Source organism: Macaca nemestrina, chromosome 1 (assembly GCF_043159975.1).
Source record: "Macaca nemestrina isolate mMacNem1 chromosome 1, mMacNem.hap1, whole genome shotgun sequence".
Classification (NCBI taxonomy): Eukaryota; Metazoa; Chordata; class Mammalia; order Primates; family Cercopithecidae; genus Macaca; species Macaca nemestrina.
The window spans coordinates 215994149-216014354 of NC_092125.1; the positions used below are offsets into that span (position 1 = coordinate 215994149).

A 20206-nucleotide genomic window follows, 5' to 3' on the forward strand; every position below is an offset into this window, starting at 1 on the left:
TGATGGAAGCCGTAGAGTCACCATACACAGGAAAGATGAGTGCCAGGAAGAGACTTAAAAGGGCACCAACAGCATCAACCATCCCAACTGAATTATATGATGTCCAGGTACGTGAGAGTAACAATTCCAGAGAAAGGAAGATCAATAAGGATCAGAATGCCAAGGACCTCAGGTGCCAACCCAGGGAATCTTTTTTTTTTCTTTTCTTTTCTTTTCTTTTTTTTTTTGAAGTGGAGTCTCACTCTGTCACCCAGGTTGGAGTGCAGTGGTGCGATCCTGGCTCACTGCAACCTCTGCCTTCCGGATTCAAGTGATTCTCCTGCCTCAGCCTCCTGAGTAGCTGGGACTACAGGCACGCCCCACCACGCCCAGCTATTTTTTGTATTTCATCATACTGGCCAGGCTGGTCTCAAACTCATGACTTTGTGATCCACCTGCCTCGGCCTCCCAAAGTGCTCGGATTAAAGGCATAAGCCACTCCGCCCGGCCGGGAATTTCCATTTCATCTTATGCATCACTTGGCACAGACATAAACAGATAAAGAGGAGAGAGTGCCACTAACATATAAATGCCTACAATGAACAAAAAGCTTTAAATTCATTAAATCAATCAAAGCTTGCATGTTCTCTGTAAGAAAAAAAGGCCTCTTTTTAGCTGAACAAACTAAGGCTCAGCTTTGGACTTTTTCCAGCATCCACAGCTCACCATTATAGGGCCTGGGTTAGAACCTTTGACTAGCTGAGCTCCTGAACTTTCTACCACACAAGGCCTTAATTTGAAGGAAAATGAGTCTCGGGGGGTCTGGGAGCGGAGCCAGTGCCTCGCTGACTTCGCTCCCACATTCTCTTTCCAGTGTGAATGTCAGCTACCTAAATAACTTCAGTTATTTGGCTAAATTAATCCTCCGAGGAACTGCATAAATAGAACTGGGAAGGCATACACACACATACACAGAGACGTATATATATTTAACACGTACGAGTGATGCGTTGCCGCGTGCCGATAAACAGCCTGATGACAGGCAAAGGAAAGACATAAATACAAAAAATTATAACCCAGGGCTGGGTGCTGGGGTGCAATCCAATGGCTTCCAGCACCCAGTGCCAACAACATGGGAGTGTGAGTTCCCATGGGGATTGTTGTAAGGACTGAATAGACAATGTGTATAGGTTGGTTAGCCCAAGGCTAGCTATAGTGGGGTTGGTAATCATAACTACTGTGAATTCCTTCCAGGGATGGGATGCAAAGGGTGTCAGGGAGCTCTGGCTCAAAGGATCTGTGGAGCCCATGTGGACAGAAAAGGCCAGAAAAGGCCAGAAAAGTCCAAGCTGCCCCAGGCACATACCCCTGCAGTCGAGTGTACATCCACGCAGCCAAACCGGTGAGCCCAGCCCCCACCATTCCTTGTGCCGTGGAACTAAGAGCAGGCCATGCCACCTCCCAAAGCCCCAATTTCCTCATCTGTTAATTGGCAATAATAATATTAATATTAGGTTGGTGCAAAACTAATGGCAGTTTTGGCCATGATTTTTATGGCAACACTGTGATTTCTTTTGCACCAACCTAATACTTTTGTAACGATTAAATGAAATAAAATGCACACAGCACTTGTCAAATAGATTGATGGAGTTGGTGAATGAATGGCGAAAGTGTAGCCCTATTGGGGTTGCTAGGAGGCAGGTCATACAACAACAAACCCTAAGAGGCCTGAGAGTTCGCTTTCCACCCTTCCTTTCACTTCGTCCATTGAGAGTAAATGCGTCAATGGTCATGGTCCCCTCCCTCAAGCAGAAATTCACAGCAGTTATGATTACCAGCCCCACTACAGCTAGCTTTGGGCTAACCAACCTATACACATTGTCTCATTCAGTCCTTACAATCCCCTGAGGATGTGGCAATTTTTACCCCCCCTTTCAAGGCGACCCTTTCTTAGGACCCAACAGGTGAAGTGACTTGCCCAGGGCCACACCTCGTGTTATAGGTTCGATCCCATCCCCTTAAAATTCACGTGTTCAAGTCCTAACCCCCCAGTGCCTCAGAAATGTGAGCTTATTTGGAAATAGGGTCTTTACGGAGATAATCAAGTTAAAAGGAGGTCATCAAAGTAAAGCCTAATCAGACATGACCCTCATAAAATGGAGAAACGTAAACATGGAGAAGACACACACTCAGGGCAAACACCACATAAAGAAAATGAGAGCTGGAAAGGACCTCAGAATGCACCCCTCTGCCTGTTGTGCAATGGGGCTGTGGTCATTGCATCCCTGGACAAGTTGTCTGTGCTTTACTTTCCTCATCTGTGCAGCAGGATCTGGCCTGTGTGGTGTTTGTCTGTGACTTGACCCCAGAGCTGTGGCTAGATCCCAGCTCCAGCCTGCTCCTTGGCTTCTTGGATCATCACCATTTGCAGAAAGTAGAGTTGGTCAGGATTGGTCTGACGCCAGTTCTGCCTGTTCCCCATAATCTTCCAGTTTGCCTGGGCACGTACAGTGCAGCCCCGGCTTGGCCCGTGTGGAATGTCTAGTGCTTTGTTTCCACCATGTCTTTATCCTCTTCCATCTGACTAATATGGCTGATGGAGGGTAGCAGCCTTCGGAGGCAAGGAGGCTCTACCGTCCGGTAAACTTTTTGGTTTACTCCAAAATGTGGAAGGGGCTTGACAACTACCAGGTACCTGTCTCCTGAAGCCTGGCTGGAAGCTCAAATAAATGTCCCTTTCCTTGCCTCAAAGTACAGACTCGCTGAGTCCCAGAGGCAGCCTGGTGGGTGGAAAGAAAGAGCAGGGACTCTGTAGACAGAGAGGTCAGATTCAAATTCTGGCTCCTTCTCGTAACAGATGTCTGACCTGACTCAGAACTTTCCCCTTCCCTTGGTCTCAGTTTCCTCATCTGCAGAAGAGAGAGAGAAAAAAAAATCCCATCCCAAAGGGCTATTGTGGGGTTTTTTTAAACAAGGGAAGCTAAGGATGGTGTTTGGCTTCGTGTCCGGCACACGCTCAACTCTCGGTAAACGCTGGCTTTCCCCATCCTAGCCCCCGGCACGTGCACCCTTGTCTTCACTAAATCCCCTCAGACCTCAGCCCCCTCTGGCTCATACTAGGAAGATCACGGTTACCATGGCAACCCGCAGGCAGCGGGGGCTCCCTGTCCCTGCTCACCCAGCCCCATCCCTCTCTGCCCCTGCGCCTAGCTCAACCCAGCCCAGCCCAGCCCGGGCAGCTGCCAAGGCGGTCAATTTTGTCAGACAGCCGGTTCTTCCTCCTGGAGCTGATCCCTAACCACTTGGAGGTTTAAAGAGGTTCAGGACTCAGTGGGCATAAGGGTCTTTTCTCAGCTGGCTCATGTCCTCCTGCATGAGTGGAAGCTCGGTCCTGCTGCACCCCTGACTCTGGCTCCTGCCTGGATCTGCTTTGCTCTCTAATTAGAAAGGCTGGTGGGGGTCGCGGTGGTATTCGGTTCCCCATCCTTCCACGCCCCGCCTCCTCCAAGCATTTGCTGAGCACATCCTCACTCCACCTCCCTTTGGCTGGGCCTCAGTGAAAGGTTGGGTATGAGTGAAAGGACATCTCAGCACACCGAATTGAAATCAGAGCATCCAGCTCTGTGTAATCCTGGCTCTGCACTTAGCAGCTGTCTTACCGGCCAAAGCTGCTATAACAGGGTCCTACAGATGGGAAGCTTAAGCAGTCAGAAATGTATTGACTCAGTGTTGGAGGCTTGAAGTCTGAGATTGAGATGTCTGCAGGGTTGGGTCTTTCTGAGTGCTACAGGAAGAATCTGTTCTACGTCTCTCACTGGGTGATTTGCCAGCACTCTTTGGCATGGCTTGACTCATAAAGGCACTACCCTGCCTGCCTTTGCCTTTATGTGGTGTTTGCCCTGAGTGTGTGTCTTCTCCATGTTTACCCACCTCTTATCAGCATTTAAATTTGCCTGTTGTCTTTGCAGATGATGCTGCTAAATCTGCCTCCAACCCACCCCTGCCCTCTTTCCTCTTCTTTGTTTTGGTCCTGCATCTAGAAGGTCACACTGAGATAGGCAAGCAAGTGATGTGGATAGGAAGGATTCCACTTACTCTCAAGCCTCCAACAGCTGAACTGCGATGTCTGAGCTGAAGATACAGGGTTGCCGTCTTGAGACTCCATCAAAGGAAAACTGTGTGAGAGTTGGCGCTGCTCAAGAATGGACTTGCTCTGCGGGTAGTGAGTTCCCTGTCTTCAGAGGCATCTCAGCAAGGCTGGAAGAGGTGTGCCCTGCTAGTCCTTTCTATGTCTGTGCCCAACCAATAGGATGACTTGCCATTCTCTGATGATCATGATTTTTCTTTCCAAATATAATCAGGTCTGCGGTCAGAGGCAGGGAGAAACAACAGAGCAGTGGAGTCCCCACCAGTGATGATTTGCAGTTCCTACCCTAACCCCTCGTGCCTCCTATACCCAGTCTGATGGGAGGAGGTGGCCCGTGTTCCCACTCACAGAAGCCCCTGACTACCTTGTGTTGACCATCAGTTGCAAGTCCTAGAAAGGTCAATAATGGACCTGTTAATGGGGCCAACTTGGAGCAAAGACCTTTGCACAAAAATCACACCTTTTATTATGAAAACAATCTAATAATTCACACTTGAGTTGCTTTTGTTCTAATAACACTTCTATTCACACTACAGGAAGACCATACACGTATAAGGGTTTTTAAAAGTGAGTATGAGGAATTTTATGCCCCAAAGAGGAAGGTCACGTCGAGGGTGATGCTCATCCTGGAGACCTGAGGATAAGGATGAGCGTCAGAGGAGGCACGTTCCAGGGTGAGTGCAGGCCCCAGCAGGGTCTGAGCTGGTCAGGAAATTTCTAGGGGAGCTGATTCCAGAGCGGAGTCCTGACTGATGTGTAGGGTGCGCTCTGGTCAGCAGCACGGAGATGCTGATGATGACAAGAGTTCAGTTGGACCAGTTTCTTGGATCCTCCTTTCCCATATCTTAAATGCAAGGATTTTCATCTCCCTGTGGCCCCTCCCTCCTAATCCTGGCCTAGGGAATGCTCCCTCCTCTTTTGTGCCCACCCACTATGGTTTGCTCACAGGTTCACAGGGCTGTGCTGAAAGTGAATTAACTCTTGTTAATAGCCCTGTACTCTAGGAGACTGTAACTCCTCTAGGGCAGATACCTCTACCCTGTGGGAATTCCTGACTGTGAGGCCAGCCCTGCCCTGGCAAAGCTAATTACTAAACTGATGCTTGGGATGGTGGTAATGCAGGGTCTCGGGAGGTGATGGGTGAGAAGGCACACCTTGGGGCTGACTCCAGAATCTCACCTCTGCCCCTGCTGGCTCCATTCTCTTAGGCAAGTTATGAATGCTCTGAGCCATACTTTCCTCACCTGTAAAATGGGATAATAAATAGTACTTACCATGTGTGGTTACGAATACTATTTACAGAGAGCTTTTAATAAGTACTGTGCACAAATTATATGATTTTTCTTTTATTCCTCGTGCTAAGATAAAGATGGGTATTAGTATCACCCCCATTTTGTCCTTGAAGTAACGAGGTGTAGTGAGCGTTACTACCTGAGCAAGGTCACAGAGCTGGGTGGGAGGGGCTGGGGTTCACACTCAGGCACTTGGAGTCTGTGTTCCTAAGCCCCTTGACCCTGGCATCTGTGGGGTCAAGAAGATAACACAAGATCACACACTGGGATCAATTGCCAGAGTGCCTGGTCTTAGCGCTCTTTCTCTTCCCCTTTGTCTTCATCTTTGACTTCTCAGAATTCTTTTCCTCCAGATTATTAGTAGTACCATTATAATTAAAAAAGATGCCCTCTGATCTGATGGGGAAGGAGATAACGTCCACCCCTTTCATCCACGGCTGAATTATCTCAGGATCCAAACATCTGCTATAGTGACAGTACTCAGTAAATGCTAGTCCATTTGTATTGAATGAATGAATGAATGAACGAACTAATGAATGAGGGAATGACTTAATGGTCCTCACAGTAGAGTCTAGGAAAGGTTTGCAGTGGGAAAGGGAGCCCAGGGCACCCTCAGAGCCTCCTGCCCTCTTGGTTGGGCCTGGAGGAGCAAGCCCCTTAGAGATGCCCAAGCTCTCTCTAAGTCCCACTTTCCCCACTCAGAAAATGGGATCACAGTTAGCACCCACCTCATATGGCTACCATAATAGTATTTACTGAGTGCCTTCCATACATATTGTGCACAAGAGTGACCTCTTTATTAGTGGACAAAATAGAAACACCAGGATTTCCCTGCAGGAATCTTCTCACTGGGCAACACCCAAAATCCAAGGCCTCTGCGTGGGGCATCACTGCCAACTGGCTCGGAGGCAGAAACACCACTCTCAGGTCTAAATGTTCTCGTCCTCAAAGAGCGGAACAAATCCCACAGGGGTATTGATTGAAACCATTACGGATTCGCGGAGACAACACGCCGGCCGGGAATAGGAGCCAGCTGCTGCCGTCTATTTCCATAAGGTAATAATAAGACGCGCCTTTGCTTTATGAAGTAGAATTTGTTACGGTCGATGAGCCGTAAAAATTGCCGGGTGGGGAAAAAAAAAGAATGGAAAAAAAAACTATAAATAAATTTGTAATTTTAACAGGGATTACCATGTAATTGAGAGGGGAAGACAACTAATGGCAGAGGCAAAGGCCAGCTCAGCCCCCAGGTCTTGGCTCCAAGGCAGGACTGAGACGCTGAAGCGGAATGGGTCATGGAAGCTCTGGAAGGAAAAGTTAGCAGGCACCAAGCCTTGAGAACAGACCCAAGGAGAATGGGGAGAAAAATCTTTTGGCAATGATTTACTGAATGCCTATTACATAGGCCTGACGTGAGTGGGGAAACACAATGCAGATGCCCCGACTGGCCATGAATGGGCGCCATGATGGGTTCTAAACAAGAGAATGACATGTTCTGCTTTCTGCTTGATAAAGCCCCGCTCTGGCTGTCATATGCAAAATGGGCTGAAAGGGGCAAGAGTGGGGCCTAGAAGATGAGTCAGGCGGCTACAGCCATGAGACTCAGGTCTGAACGAGTGTTGGTCTGAACTAACACAGAAAAAGAGGACACACAGAGAGAAGGGAGGTGTGAAGGATGCAGAGGATGCAGGACCTAGCATGAATCAATGGATGGGAGAACAAAGAGGAGGAGTACGATGGCTGGGGTCTCTGGTTTTAGCGACCTGGGTGGGTGACAGTACTCTCACTGAGAGGGTGGAATGTTTTGTTCAATAGTTGCCATATTACATTTCAGAGGCCTACAAGACATCCCAACAGAGATGTCCAGTAGGCAGTTAGGCAGGAGAGAGATCTGAGCTGTGGTGAAGGTTGCAAAGTTGCCAAGAGAAAAATGGTCCTTGTAACTGGTAGGAGATGGGGGAGAGCTGAGGAAGAGTGGAAAGAGAACAAAGACAGGGGGCCCAAGACCAAATGTAGAGAATAGTGATGTTTAAGGAGTGGGCAGAGAAAAGGCTGACGGCGAGGAATAGAGAGAGTAGAAAAGACAAAGAGTGTGAGTACCAACAGAGCTAAGCTCACTCCAAGGACCGGGTGTGGTGGCTCCCGCCTGTAATCTTAGCACTTTGGGAAGCTGAGGTGGGCAGACCACTTGAGACCAAGAGTTTGAGACCAGCCTGGCCAACACGATAAAACCCAACCCTGTCTTTACCAACAATACAAAAAATTAGCTGGGTGTGGTGGCAGGCACCTGTAATTCCAGCTACTTGGGAGGCTGAGACACAAGAATTGCTTGAACCTAGGAGGCAGAGGTTGCAGTGGGCACTTCATTCTAGGCAATAGAGTGATACTCTGTCTAAAAAAAAAAAAACAAAAACAAAAAACTAACTAACTAAGCTCACTCCAGCTTGGGTCTCTTACGACCAGAGGTGAACATTGGAGGACACTTGCCATGGTTGCCATCAGTGCACAGCCATGGGACTATCCATCTTGATTGGAAAAGTAATTGATATTTTGAAAACCTGACCTCCAACCCTAAACCCTAGCCCCATCACCTTTAGGAAATGTCAGAGGGAGTGGGATTTGAAGATTTTAATCAAGGCTCTTTCACTTAGAGGCTCAAGATCTTCTAAAGGGATGGGTAACTCACCATTTGTGTGCCTCATTTGGTCTTCTATAAAATGGGGGAATAAAACACTGCCCTTCAAGACTGTTGCCATGACTAAATGAGATGGATTAAAGGAACTTGCCTGGTGTGTTGCAGATGCTTAATCGATTTCAGTTTGGTTTCCTCCAACACATCAAGGTACCTGACCCAGAATAATCTCATCTTTAAAAGCAGCCCAGAGATAAATCATCATTAACATGGGCAGAGGGTAGATGGTACCAGGGAGAAAGTGGGATACTGGGATGTAGCTCTGAGTAGTCATGGAAACTTCCTAGAAGAGATGAGCTTCTAGCAGTTTCCACAAATGATGGTGAGTGGCTCAAACGGCTCAGAGGAGGTGTAAGTTTCAAGGTGAGCCTGAGGTCTCCAGAAGGCAGATGAAGGAGTCGAGAGGAGGATACTGGGCCAGCCCAGGGGGATGCTCAGAGCACATGATGCTGAGCTGAAAGACAGCCACATCCCCAAGTGGCTTGGGCAGCTGTGCACAGCATCCACCACACAAGATCTCAAGTTTGTCTGGGAGTGACATGGAGAATTCCTGTCTCCAGGGAACCCACTCTGGTGGGGAGTTGCATTTTCCTTCCTTGTTTACACTTTGGAGTTATAAAATTTCACTTTTTCCCTCTCTCCTAAACCCCATGATGCTTATAAACAAACATCCCTGATATACAAACATAAATGGAAATCATAAGTTCCCGAGCCTCGGAGTCCAAACAAAGAGGAGGAAAGAGAGCGGGGGTGGGGAGGAGGCAGATTCGATGAAATCTAGACCATGCCAGCTCCGTACTGTGGTCATGATCAATATGTTCTCCAAAGTGCCTTTTAAATTACTGTCGGAGGCAATGTGCCATATTTATGTATATACATGCTTAGAGGTGACACAAGGGAGAAATGCAATTTCTATTATGAAATCATAATGTGCATTTATCTTCAGGAATAACACATTGAAATGTTGGAGTGAGAAAAGTTGAAAAGCAATCTGTCTATAAATAAAGACCGCAGACATCCTGACATTTTACGATGCGGGGAATTTCAGTGAGAACTTCTTTGGACATATCACCCAAGGGATTGTGTTTAAACTCCAAGTTCTTGGAAGACAGCATTTGGAAGTCCACAAGCCTACATGCTGGAATCTAAAGCAAAGGAAATAGATTTTGCTTCCTTGACAGAGAGGAGTATGGAGTTGGGCTGGGGTTAGGGAGTATATGTCAATTCGGGATAAATTTGGTTTTTACTTTGGTGGTAGTATTTTGGGGGGTTTCTCAGAATAAGAATAATGTCGATTTCTGCGGCCAGGTTGCTGTAGGTACACATGTTCTTCCTTTTTACAGTGAACAAACAAGTGGTATGAAAATCCAGGCAAATTCAGAGGAACTCTTTGGTCTCTCAGTGATTACCATCCCTTGACATCTTGCGTCACACTGGCCCGTGGGCAGGTAGATTGCATCCTTAGCCAGGGGCTGGAGTCCAGAGGTCACTGTTGTCTTGACCTTCTAGATGCAAGACCAAAACAAAGAAGAGGAAAGAGGGCGTGGGTGGGTTGGAGGTAGATTTGGCAGCATCATCTGCAAAGACAACAGGCAAATTTAAATGCTGAGAAGAGGTGGGTTATGGTGGTTGATGGGGACGTTAGGGAAAGGAGTAGGGATGGGAGAGAGATCTTGTCATCCATGTCTGTGACCCAGAATAAGGCAGGATAGGAGGGCACCTTGCACTGGTTCTCCCATCACTCATTCATTTGTTGATTCATTCATTTGCTTATTAACTCATTCACTCTGCAGCCATTTCAGAGTACCTTCTAAGTGCAGCACAGTGCTGGGGACATGAGACAAGTATGACACTCTCCCTGCCCTCAGGGACCTCACAGTACTCTAGACAGACGTGTAATTGGCAATTACCAGGAAGAGAGAGATGTTAAAGGTGCTATGGGGCCAGCAAAGGAAGGGGGGCATGTCTAACTCAGCCTAGGGAATCAGGCGAGGCTTCCTGGAGAACTGTCTGAGAGAATGAGCAGAAAACAACCAGGTGGGAAAATAGCAGAGATTCCAGGCAGAGGAAATGGAGATTCCAGGCATGCAGGCAGGAAGGCTCTGAAATACAAATGGGTTTATGGCTAAATGTGAGGGATCTCCAGGCCTGGAGAAATTAGTCAATGTTTACCCTCAGGGGGGATGGGTGGGGGCAATGCACCAACCTCTTAATCAACCAAATAACCACATACTACATCCGTGCACCCACACGAGCTTCATCCCCGCATGTCAGGTAAGTCCTCGCATGTATACAGGCACCCTGTCATTTACAGGGCATCAGGATTTGAGCCCAGGCCTGTCCAACTCCAGTTCACAGAGTGACCCCCGCTGAAATGTGCCCAGATCTGTGCCAAGCTTGAGAGGGGCACAGAATAATCAGAGAATCAGTCAGAACAGGTCCTGTATGAGTTCGTCCAGTGTCTTAAAAAGAGTATGGACTGGAGTCAGACCCAGGTGCGAAACCAGCCCTGCCACCCACAGCCGGGTGAGCTGGGGCAACTCTTAGAGCCTGCGTTTCCCGCCTTTACAGGGAGGCTGGTGAAATGATTCCCTCTCCAGGGTGCTGTCATGGGGGTGAATGAGATCATATTTGTAAGACATCAAGCAGGTGTCTGGCACAGAGAAAGGGCTCAATCAGGGTAGCTATTATTACCATAATGATTAGGGGTAGTATGATTTTTATTACTACTATTACTAGAGCTGCTGAGGGGGTGGGGGGTGCTGGCAGGACTGGGCTGGAAGTCAGAGGCCCCGCTCTGCTCTTGACCTCAGTTGCTCCATCTGCAGAGTCTGGGGCCGCATTTGCTGGGCTCTGAGCCTCTGGTTCTGTCATCGATCTGCCTCTGCCCTCCTCAGACCCCTTGAGGAGCTCAGGGACCCAGCTGGTGGCAATGCCACCCAGGTCTCAGGAGCTTTCTGGTCAGCCTCGCTAACCCCTTGTTCTCTCCACAATGGAGCGACACTGAAGCCGATTATCTCTGCACCTCCAAGTGCTGGGATGGATGTACATTCTACATCCGTGCACCCACATGAGCATCCCTGCATATCACATAGGTCCTCGCATGTATACAGGCACCCTGGGAGGAGAGGACCCAGACCCCTAGGCCAGTCCATGAAGCCCTCAGGGCTTCTGCACCTAACCCTCTCCAGGCAGGTCACACTTGAGCCCTCAACCTCAGCCTAGTCATCAAAGCTTAACTGGAGCATGGCCTTTGTCATATCCCAGGACCTGCAGGCACCGGCACTTCATCTTACAGATGAGGAAACTGAGGCCCATAAAGGGAAAGTGATTTGCCCAACACTACCCGATGACTCGAGGCAGCAGAATCCTCCCGTGAGTTCAGACAGAACATGCTGTTCAGCCAGAGCCCTGCTCCTCTGTGGGCTCAGGAAAGTCGCTGCGCCTCTCTGGGTCTGTCTTTACCTGGGAATGGGAGGGGATGGTGGTGGCTCCTGGTTGGATGACATGAGACCATTTGAGAGGGACACTGGTGCAGCATCAGGCATGCAGTAACCACTCAATAAACAGCACCTACTCACACTATGGTTACTCATGTTGTTATTTTTATCCCAGTTCCTTAAAGAAATCAGCCCACTGTGAAAATTCTGCATTTGTGGAAGATCCTGCATTTTCAGGGTTGGAGAGAAGAAGTTAAGATTGGAAGTGAAGCTGGGGACAGAAAGAAGGCTGGAATAATACCACCAATAACACCACCACCACCACCACCAATAATGCCACCACCATTGCCACCAATTACGCCACTACCACCAACAATAACATCACCACCGCCACCAATAACACCATCACCACTACCAATAACACCATCACCACCACCAATAACACCATCACCACTACCAATAACACCACCACCATCGCCACCAATTACACCACTACCACCAACAATAACACCATCACCACTACCAGTAAGACCACCACCACCAATAACACCATCACCACCACCAATAACACCACTACCACTTTCCCAATAACACTACTACCACCACCACCACCAATAACATAACCACCACCACCAATAACACCACTATCACTGCCCCCATAACACCACCACCACCAATAACATGACCACCGCCACCAATAACACCTCTACCACTACCAATAACACCACTACCACCACCACCAGTAACACCATCACCACTACCAATAACACCACCACCACCACCAATAACACCACCAACAACAACACCACCACCACCAATAACACCACTACCAATAACACCATCACCACTACCAATAACACCACCACTATCACCACCACTATCACCACCAGTAACACCACCACCAACAATGATAACACCACTAGCAATAACACCACTACCACCACCACCAATAACACCACCACCACTACCAATAACACCACCACCACTACCAACCACCACCAATAACACCACCACCATCACCACCAATAATACCACTACCACCACCAATAACACCATCACCACTACCAATAACACCACCAACACCACCAATAACACCACCAGCATCACCATCAATAACACTGCCATCACCAATAACACCATCACCACTACCAGTAACACCACCACCAATAACACCACCACCATCACCACCAATAACACCACTACCACCACCAATACACCATCGCCACTGCCAATAACACCACTACCACCAATAACACCATTACCACTACCAATAACACCACCACCATCACCACCAGTAACACTACCAACAATAACACCTCCACCAATAACACCACTACCACCACCAATAACACCACCACCAGTAACAGCATCACCACCATCAATAACACCACCACCAATAACACCACCACCATCACCACCAATAACACCACTACCACCACCAATAACAGCACCACCACCACCAATAACACCACCACCACCAATAACAGCACCACCATCACCAATAACACCACCACCACCAATAACACCATCATCACCACAATAACACCACCATCACCAATAACACCATTACCACTACCAATAACACCACGACCATCACCAATAACACCACTACCACTACCGCAATAACACCACCACCATCACCACCAATAACACCACGACCACCACCAATAACACCACCATCACCACCAATGACACCATCATCACTACCAATAACACCACTACCACCAATAGCACCATTACCACTACCAATAACACCACCACCACACCAATAACACCACCACCACCAATAATACCACCACCAATAACACCATCACCACTACCAATAACACTGCTACCACCACCTATAACACCATCACTACTACCCCAATACCACCACCACCAACAACAATAACACCACCACCACCACCAATCATGCCACCACCAATGACACCATCACCACTACCACCACCACCACCAATACCATCACCACTACCCCAATAACACCACCAACAACAATAACATCACCACCACCACCAATAATACCGCTACCACTACCAATAACACCACCACCATCACCACCAATAACACAACTGCCACCACCAATAACAACACCACCAATAACACCATCACCACTACCAGTGATGCTACCACCACCACCAATAACACCACTACCACTACCCCAATAACACCACCACCACACCAATAACACCACCACCAATAACACCATCACCACTACCTCAATAACACCACTAACAACAATAACATCACCACCACCACCAAAAACACCACTACCACTACCAATAATACCACCACCATCACCACCAGTAATACCAACAACAACAACAATAACACCACCACCAATAACACCATCACCACTACCACCACCACCAATAACACCATCACCACTACCACCACCACCAATAACACCATCACCACTACCACCACCACCACCAATAACACCATTACCACTACCAGTGATGCTACCACCACCACCAATAACACCACTACCACTACCCCAATAACACCACCATCACCACCAATAACACCACCACCAATAGCACCACTACCACCACTACCAATAACACAATCACCACCACCAATAACACCATCACCACTACCAATAACAACGCCACCACCACCAATAACACCACCACCACCACCGATAACACCATCACCACTACCAATAACACCATCACCATCACCACTACCACACCAATAACACCACCACCACCACCACCAATAAAACCACTACCATCACCACCAATAACATCACTACCACCACCACCAATAACACCACCACCACCAACACCACCACCAATACGACCACCACTAACACCACTACCACCATCACCACCAATAACATCACCACCACTACCAATAACACCACCACCACCACCAATAACACCACTACCACCAATAACACCACTACCACCATCACCACCAATAACATCACCACCACTACCAATAACACCACCACCACCACCAATAACACCACTACCACTAACACCACTACCACCATCACCACCAATAACATCACCACCACTACCAATAACACCACCACCACCACCAATAACACCACTACCACTACTATCAATAACACCACCACCAATAACACCTGCCACCACTACCAATAATACCACCACCACCAATAACAGCTGCCATCACCACCAGTAACACCACCACCACCACCAGTAACAACTGCCACCACTGCCAGTAACACCACCACCACCACCAGTAACACCACCACCACTACCAGAAAAGACAGTAGCAAACACTTGTATTACACTCTTATGCTTATTTACAATGTGCCAAGAACTGCTGCCAATGCTTTATATTTATGAACTCATTTGGGCCTCCCAGCAGCCCTGTGAGTAAGTTCTGTGATTCCATGTTACACGTGATAAGACAAAAGCAGAGCTGGCACGGTCTCCACCTCGGAAGCCCCTGTGTCAGGGGCTCATTTCCTGGAGAGGCTCATGCATGCAAACATGCCTTCCTAAGTGCCTGTACTGGGTAGAGAAGAAGATAGCAAGGTGTGGTCCCTTGGCCCTGTCCTGCTGGAGCGGGGACAGATGTGTAAAAAGCTCGGTGGATGTGCTGCGGCAGGGATGGTTCCATGCTGAACCCTCCCTGGAGATGGGGTAGGGCTCTGTGAAGGGGTGTGTGGGAGGCAGGAGTCCCTCTTCACTTAAAGGGAGCTTCCTAGGACTTTGGGCTGGAGACCAAAGGAAGGCTTCCCCAAGCAGCTAAGGATGGGGCAGAGTCCAAGTCCTCCACAGGGCCCCAGAGAGAGCAAGGAGAGGCAGGGGCAGTGTTGTCTTAAATGGGGGAAAGGCAGAGACAGCCTCTGAGAGCAGGAGGGACAATAGTCTCCCATACCTGGGGAGAGAGAGCAAAGGAGATTGTTAGCACTGAGGAAAGATGGAGAAGCCAGAGCCTGGGAGACAAAAGCCGAGGGGGCGGCAGAGGGAGAAGGAGAGGCACTGAGGGAAGAGATAAGCCTGGGAATGGAAAGATTGAAGAAGGGAAGGAAGGCGGTGAGTTGTCAGGGTTGGGAGACTCGCTGCTGAGCAAGGCTGCCTTGCTCAAGGGCTGAAGATTGCAAAGGTGGTTTATGCCAGCGCTAAGTTGGCGACATCTGTCCCCACCCAAAAACATCCTCCTGTCCCCTGGGCCTGGAAGCCTCACTGCATCCTGATTCTAAGTGTCCCACCCTGGGTCTCCATAGGTCCCATTTACAGACCCCCTAGCTCACACCAGACCCTCAGGCCCTGTCCATCTCTTAGCTCATTTCCTCCTCCCCAGGTGAGGTAAGAGTGAACATCCCCAATGTACAGATGACAAACAGAGACTCTAGGATGTGCAGGCCCCCACCTAAGATCCCATAGCCACGCCTACCTCCCAAGCCTTGGCAATTCCTTAGCATGGGGGCCTGGTTGCCCCTATCTCTCCTCAGGCTCACAAGAGCAGCAATGTGGGGTCACAGAGCAGGCAGCAGGCCTGAACTCTGGATGAGAGTTCCTGCTGTCCTTGACCTCAGTTTCTACATCTATACAATAGGATTCCTAACCTGGAAACCTGGAGACTGTTAAGAGGTGCCTTCAAGGGGGTGGGCATGAATGTAGGTCTCACAGAAGCTACTTCAGTGCTGTCATCACCATCACCATCACCACCAGCACTATCACCATCACCATCACCATTACCATCACCATCATCTTCACTATCACCAGCATCACCACCAGCAGCACCATCACCATCACCACCAGTTCTAGCAGAAGCGCCATCACCACCAACATCATCAGTATCACCAGCAACATCATCACCAGTACATGCACCAGCAGCATCATCATCAACGCCACAGCATCACCATTACCATCATCATCACCATTACCATCACCGCCATCGTCACTATCACCAGCATCACCACCACAAGCACCATCATCATCACCACCAGTATCAGCAGCAGTGCCATCACCACCACCATCGTCACTATCACCAGCATCACCATCACCAGCACATGCACCAGTAGTATCACCATCAACACCACACCATCACCACCAGTACCATCACCATCACCAGCATCACCATCACCATCACCATCATCAGTATCACCATTACCATCACCACCACCATCAGTACCATCACCACCACCAGCACCATCACCATCACCACCCAGCACCATCACCATCACTATCACCACCAGTACCATCACCATCACCATCACCAGCATCACCATCACCAGCACCATCACCATCACCACTAGCACCATCACCATCATCATTATCACCACCACCAGCAGCAGCACAATAACCACCAGCAACAGAACCATCACCACCATCACCATCACCACCAGCACCATCACCAGCGTCACCACCACCAGCACCATCACCATCACCAGCAGCACCAGCAGCACCACCAGCACCATCACCAGTATCACCATCAGCAGCACCATCACCATCACTATCACCAACTTCCCCACCACCAGCATCATCACCACCACCATCAGCACCATCACTATCACCAACATCACCACCACACCACCAGCACCATCATCACCAGCATCATCACCACCATCACCATTACCACCAGCACCAGCATCACCACTAGCACCATCACCAGCACCAGCATCACTACCACCAGCAGCATCACCACCACCAGCACCATCACCATCACCAGCATCATCACCATCATTGTCACCAGCATCACCACCACCAGCACCATCACCCTCACTATCACCAGCATCACTATCACCAGCACCAGCATCATCACCACTAGCACCATCACCATCACCAGCATCACTATCACCATCACTATCACCATCAGCACCATCACCAACATCACCACCACCACCAGCACCATCACCATCACTATCACCAGCATCACCACCATCACCACCACCACACCACCAGCACCATCACCATCACCAGCATTATCACCACCATCACCAGCATCACCACCACCATCACCACCACCACACCACCAGCACCATCACCATCACCAGCATCATCACCACCATCACCAGCATCACCACCAGCACCATCACCAGCATCATCATCACCAGCACCATCACTATCACTAGCATCACCATCACCAGCACCATCACCATCGCCACCAGCCCAGCAGCATCACAATTACCATCACCATCACCACCACCATCACTATCACCAGCATCAACATCATTATCAGCAGCACCAGGATCACCATTACCATCACCATCACCATCTCCAACACCACCAGCAGCAGCAGCAGCTGCAGCTCCCATCCACTCCCAGCCATTTTCCACTCCCATCCACCCCCAGCCATTGTCCTGGCTTGGGCCACCAGGCTCCCTGAGCTTGGTGCCTTTCAGTTGGTGCCTGCTGGGGCTAAAGCCCCTGCTTCCCTTTGCAGTCATAGGAACTTGGGCTCCTTTTCCTTGTTTCCTAGAGGCCATTACTGTGTTTATCACATAGATTTTTCTTCTTTTCTCTCCTTGTTTTATGAGGATTACTTTACAACTAGAGCGTTTGCTTTTTGCAGCACCAGACATGGCACCAGCCGGGCCTGGTGTTTATGAGGGCTTTCGGGAAGGTTTATGAGGCTGCAGTTTGGGCCCTTCCTTCTGGATCCCACCAGTCCAGGACTCGGGGAGGTGGGGGCAGATGAAACTGGAAAAGCTGTTTGTTTGTGGGTTTCCTCTTCCTCTCCTTGAGATCTTAGGCTGTTCCTGGGGTGGGGGAATCCCTCATAACCTGTCTGGGAAGAGATCAAGAGAGATGTGGGTTCCCAACTCATGTGGTCTCATGCATTTCCCTTCTCCCCCTGGGACTCAGTTTCTGCATGTGTAAAATAGGGAGTGTTTGAAGTAATTAGTGTGCAGGGTTGTTGTGAGGAGACATGCTCAGCACAGTCAGCAGACAGAGTAGGTAGGAAACCCTCCACTCTTTCTCTCACCCTAGGAAAGGCAGGTGGGCCACCAACCTCACTTTGCACTTAGAACTTTCTGGGATTCTGTAGCAATAATAACCAACATCTTCTCAATGTCTACATCAGAACCAGGTACTATGCTAAGCCGGAAAGCCCTTCATTGTACTTACTCTGCATAATAACCTCAGGAAGTGGGTGCTGTCATCATCTCCATTTTACAGTTGATAAAACTGAGGCTGAAAGGTTCTATCGCTTATCTAAGGCCACCCAGTTAGTAAGAGGTGGGGAAGAGATTAGCATCTGGATAGTTTGACTCCAGAAACTACATTATTGGATTTGAACCCTGATCTAGGAACTGTGACAGGAGACAGGAAGAAGAGTCAGGGAGCCCAGTTGAAGAGGGCAGGTTCATCCCAGTTTAGAGCAGGGAGCTCCTGGTTCCCAGAAAGACAGCCAGTTTCTACCCTCAAGAGCACCCTTCCAGACAGAAGAGGGACTGATGCCCAAGGCCCTGGAAATTTAGATCTAGGGCCAGACCTTATAGGATAACTGCCTTGGGGAGGACACCCCAGCCATGCTTATGAATGTCTGTTCTGTCTTTTGACCGAAGACAACCTACCAGAATGGGGCTTGTGCAAAGGCAGGCACACTTCTGTTCAGACACTAGGAAGAATTTCCAAATAAGCCAAGCAGCAGAAGAAACACAAAATAAAGATGCTTCAAAATGTCCTCCTCTTGGAATTTTCTAAGGGAAGGGCTGATTTCCAGGGTGCCCACGTGGAGGCAGGGGTCTGAAACAGATGCCCCCAGAGCGCTTTCTGCCTGGGTCATGGACAGAAGCCCCCACGGTTAAGCAAGTGTGAGACAGCCACATGCCAGGCCTCTAGGCCCTCCTTTGCTGCGTGGCCTCTGCCTTCCCCACCCTTACCATGGCCCCTGGCTCCCTCCTAGCCTCCTGGGTCCTGGAACAGCTATTTAACCGGCTGTGAGGCAGCGCTGATCGCACACGGTCTTGTCTGCCAGCAGGACGGCTCCGGGAGCGGGATGTAGCAATGCGGCTTGTGGATCCTGCTAAGAGATATTTAATAAATATGCAAATCGCTGCCTCTACCTCCTCAGGCAGGTAAGGAGCGGGGAGAGGCTGGAGTTAAGTATTAAATCTCTGCACAATGTGGAGTGCTCAGCACACAGGCAGGGACTGGAGTTGAACTTCCTGGGAAGCTTCCATCTGGCATCCCAGAGCTCCTGCTCTAGGATGGAAGAGAGTGGGAGAGGAAGGAGGACTTAAAAGTAGGATCTGGAAAAAAGGAGTACAAAGGAGCTGTTTTACTTAGAAGTCTGAGCATAACATTGGAAGGTGAAAAGACACTTTGTGTCTTTATGCAACCATTACCACATCAGCCAGCCACTCTATCACACCACGTGGATCTACCCATCCAGATCTTCACCACCCACCCGTACATACTTAACTCAACATCCAACCCATCGACCTACCCACTCAACCTTGCACCCACCCATCTGCTCATCTTTGCCTGCTCACTCTCCCACATCCAAACACACAGCCATCAAACCCTTGTTCCATCCATTCATCTCTCTATCTTCCAACTCATCTATAAATCCATCTATCTGTCTGTCCACTTAACTACTAAATCACCACTCAACCAAATGCTTATCCAATCATCTGTCTGCCTTCTTACTTTTCATCAACTGTTTATCCATCCATCCATCCATCCATCCATCCATCCATCCATCCATCCATTCATCCATCCAT

General features: G+C 49.1%; 1 protein-coding gene across 1 annotated transcript in view; it reads right to left on the reverse strand.

Moving 5' to 3' along the window:
- The window catches only part of LOC105483134 (immunoglobin superfamily member 21), a 328288-nt gene extending 324129 nt beyond the window's left edge, over positions 1 to 4159 (reverse strand). The window contains exon 1 of the mRNA XM_071099451.1: positions 4075 to 4159. Within this exon, the coding sequence (XP_070955552.1) occupies positions 4075 to 4144 (70 nt within the window). The 5' untranslated portion in view covers positions 4145 to 4159. The remainder of the gene's footprint in view (positions 1 to 4074) is intronic.
- Positions 4160 to 20206: the final 16047 nt, after the last annotated feature.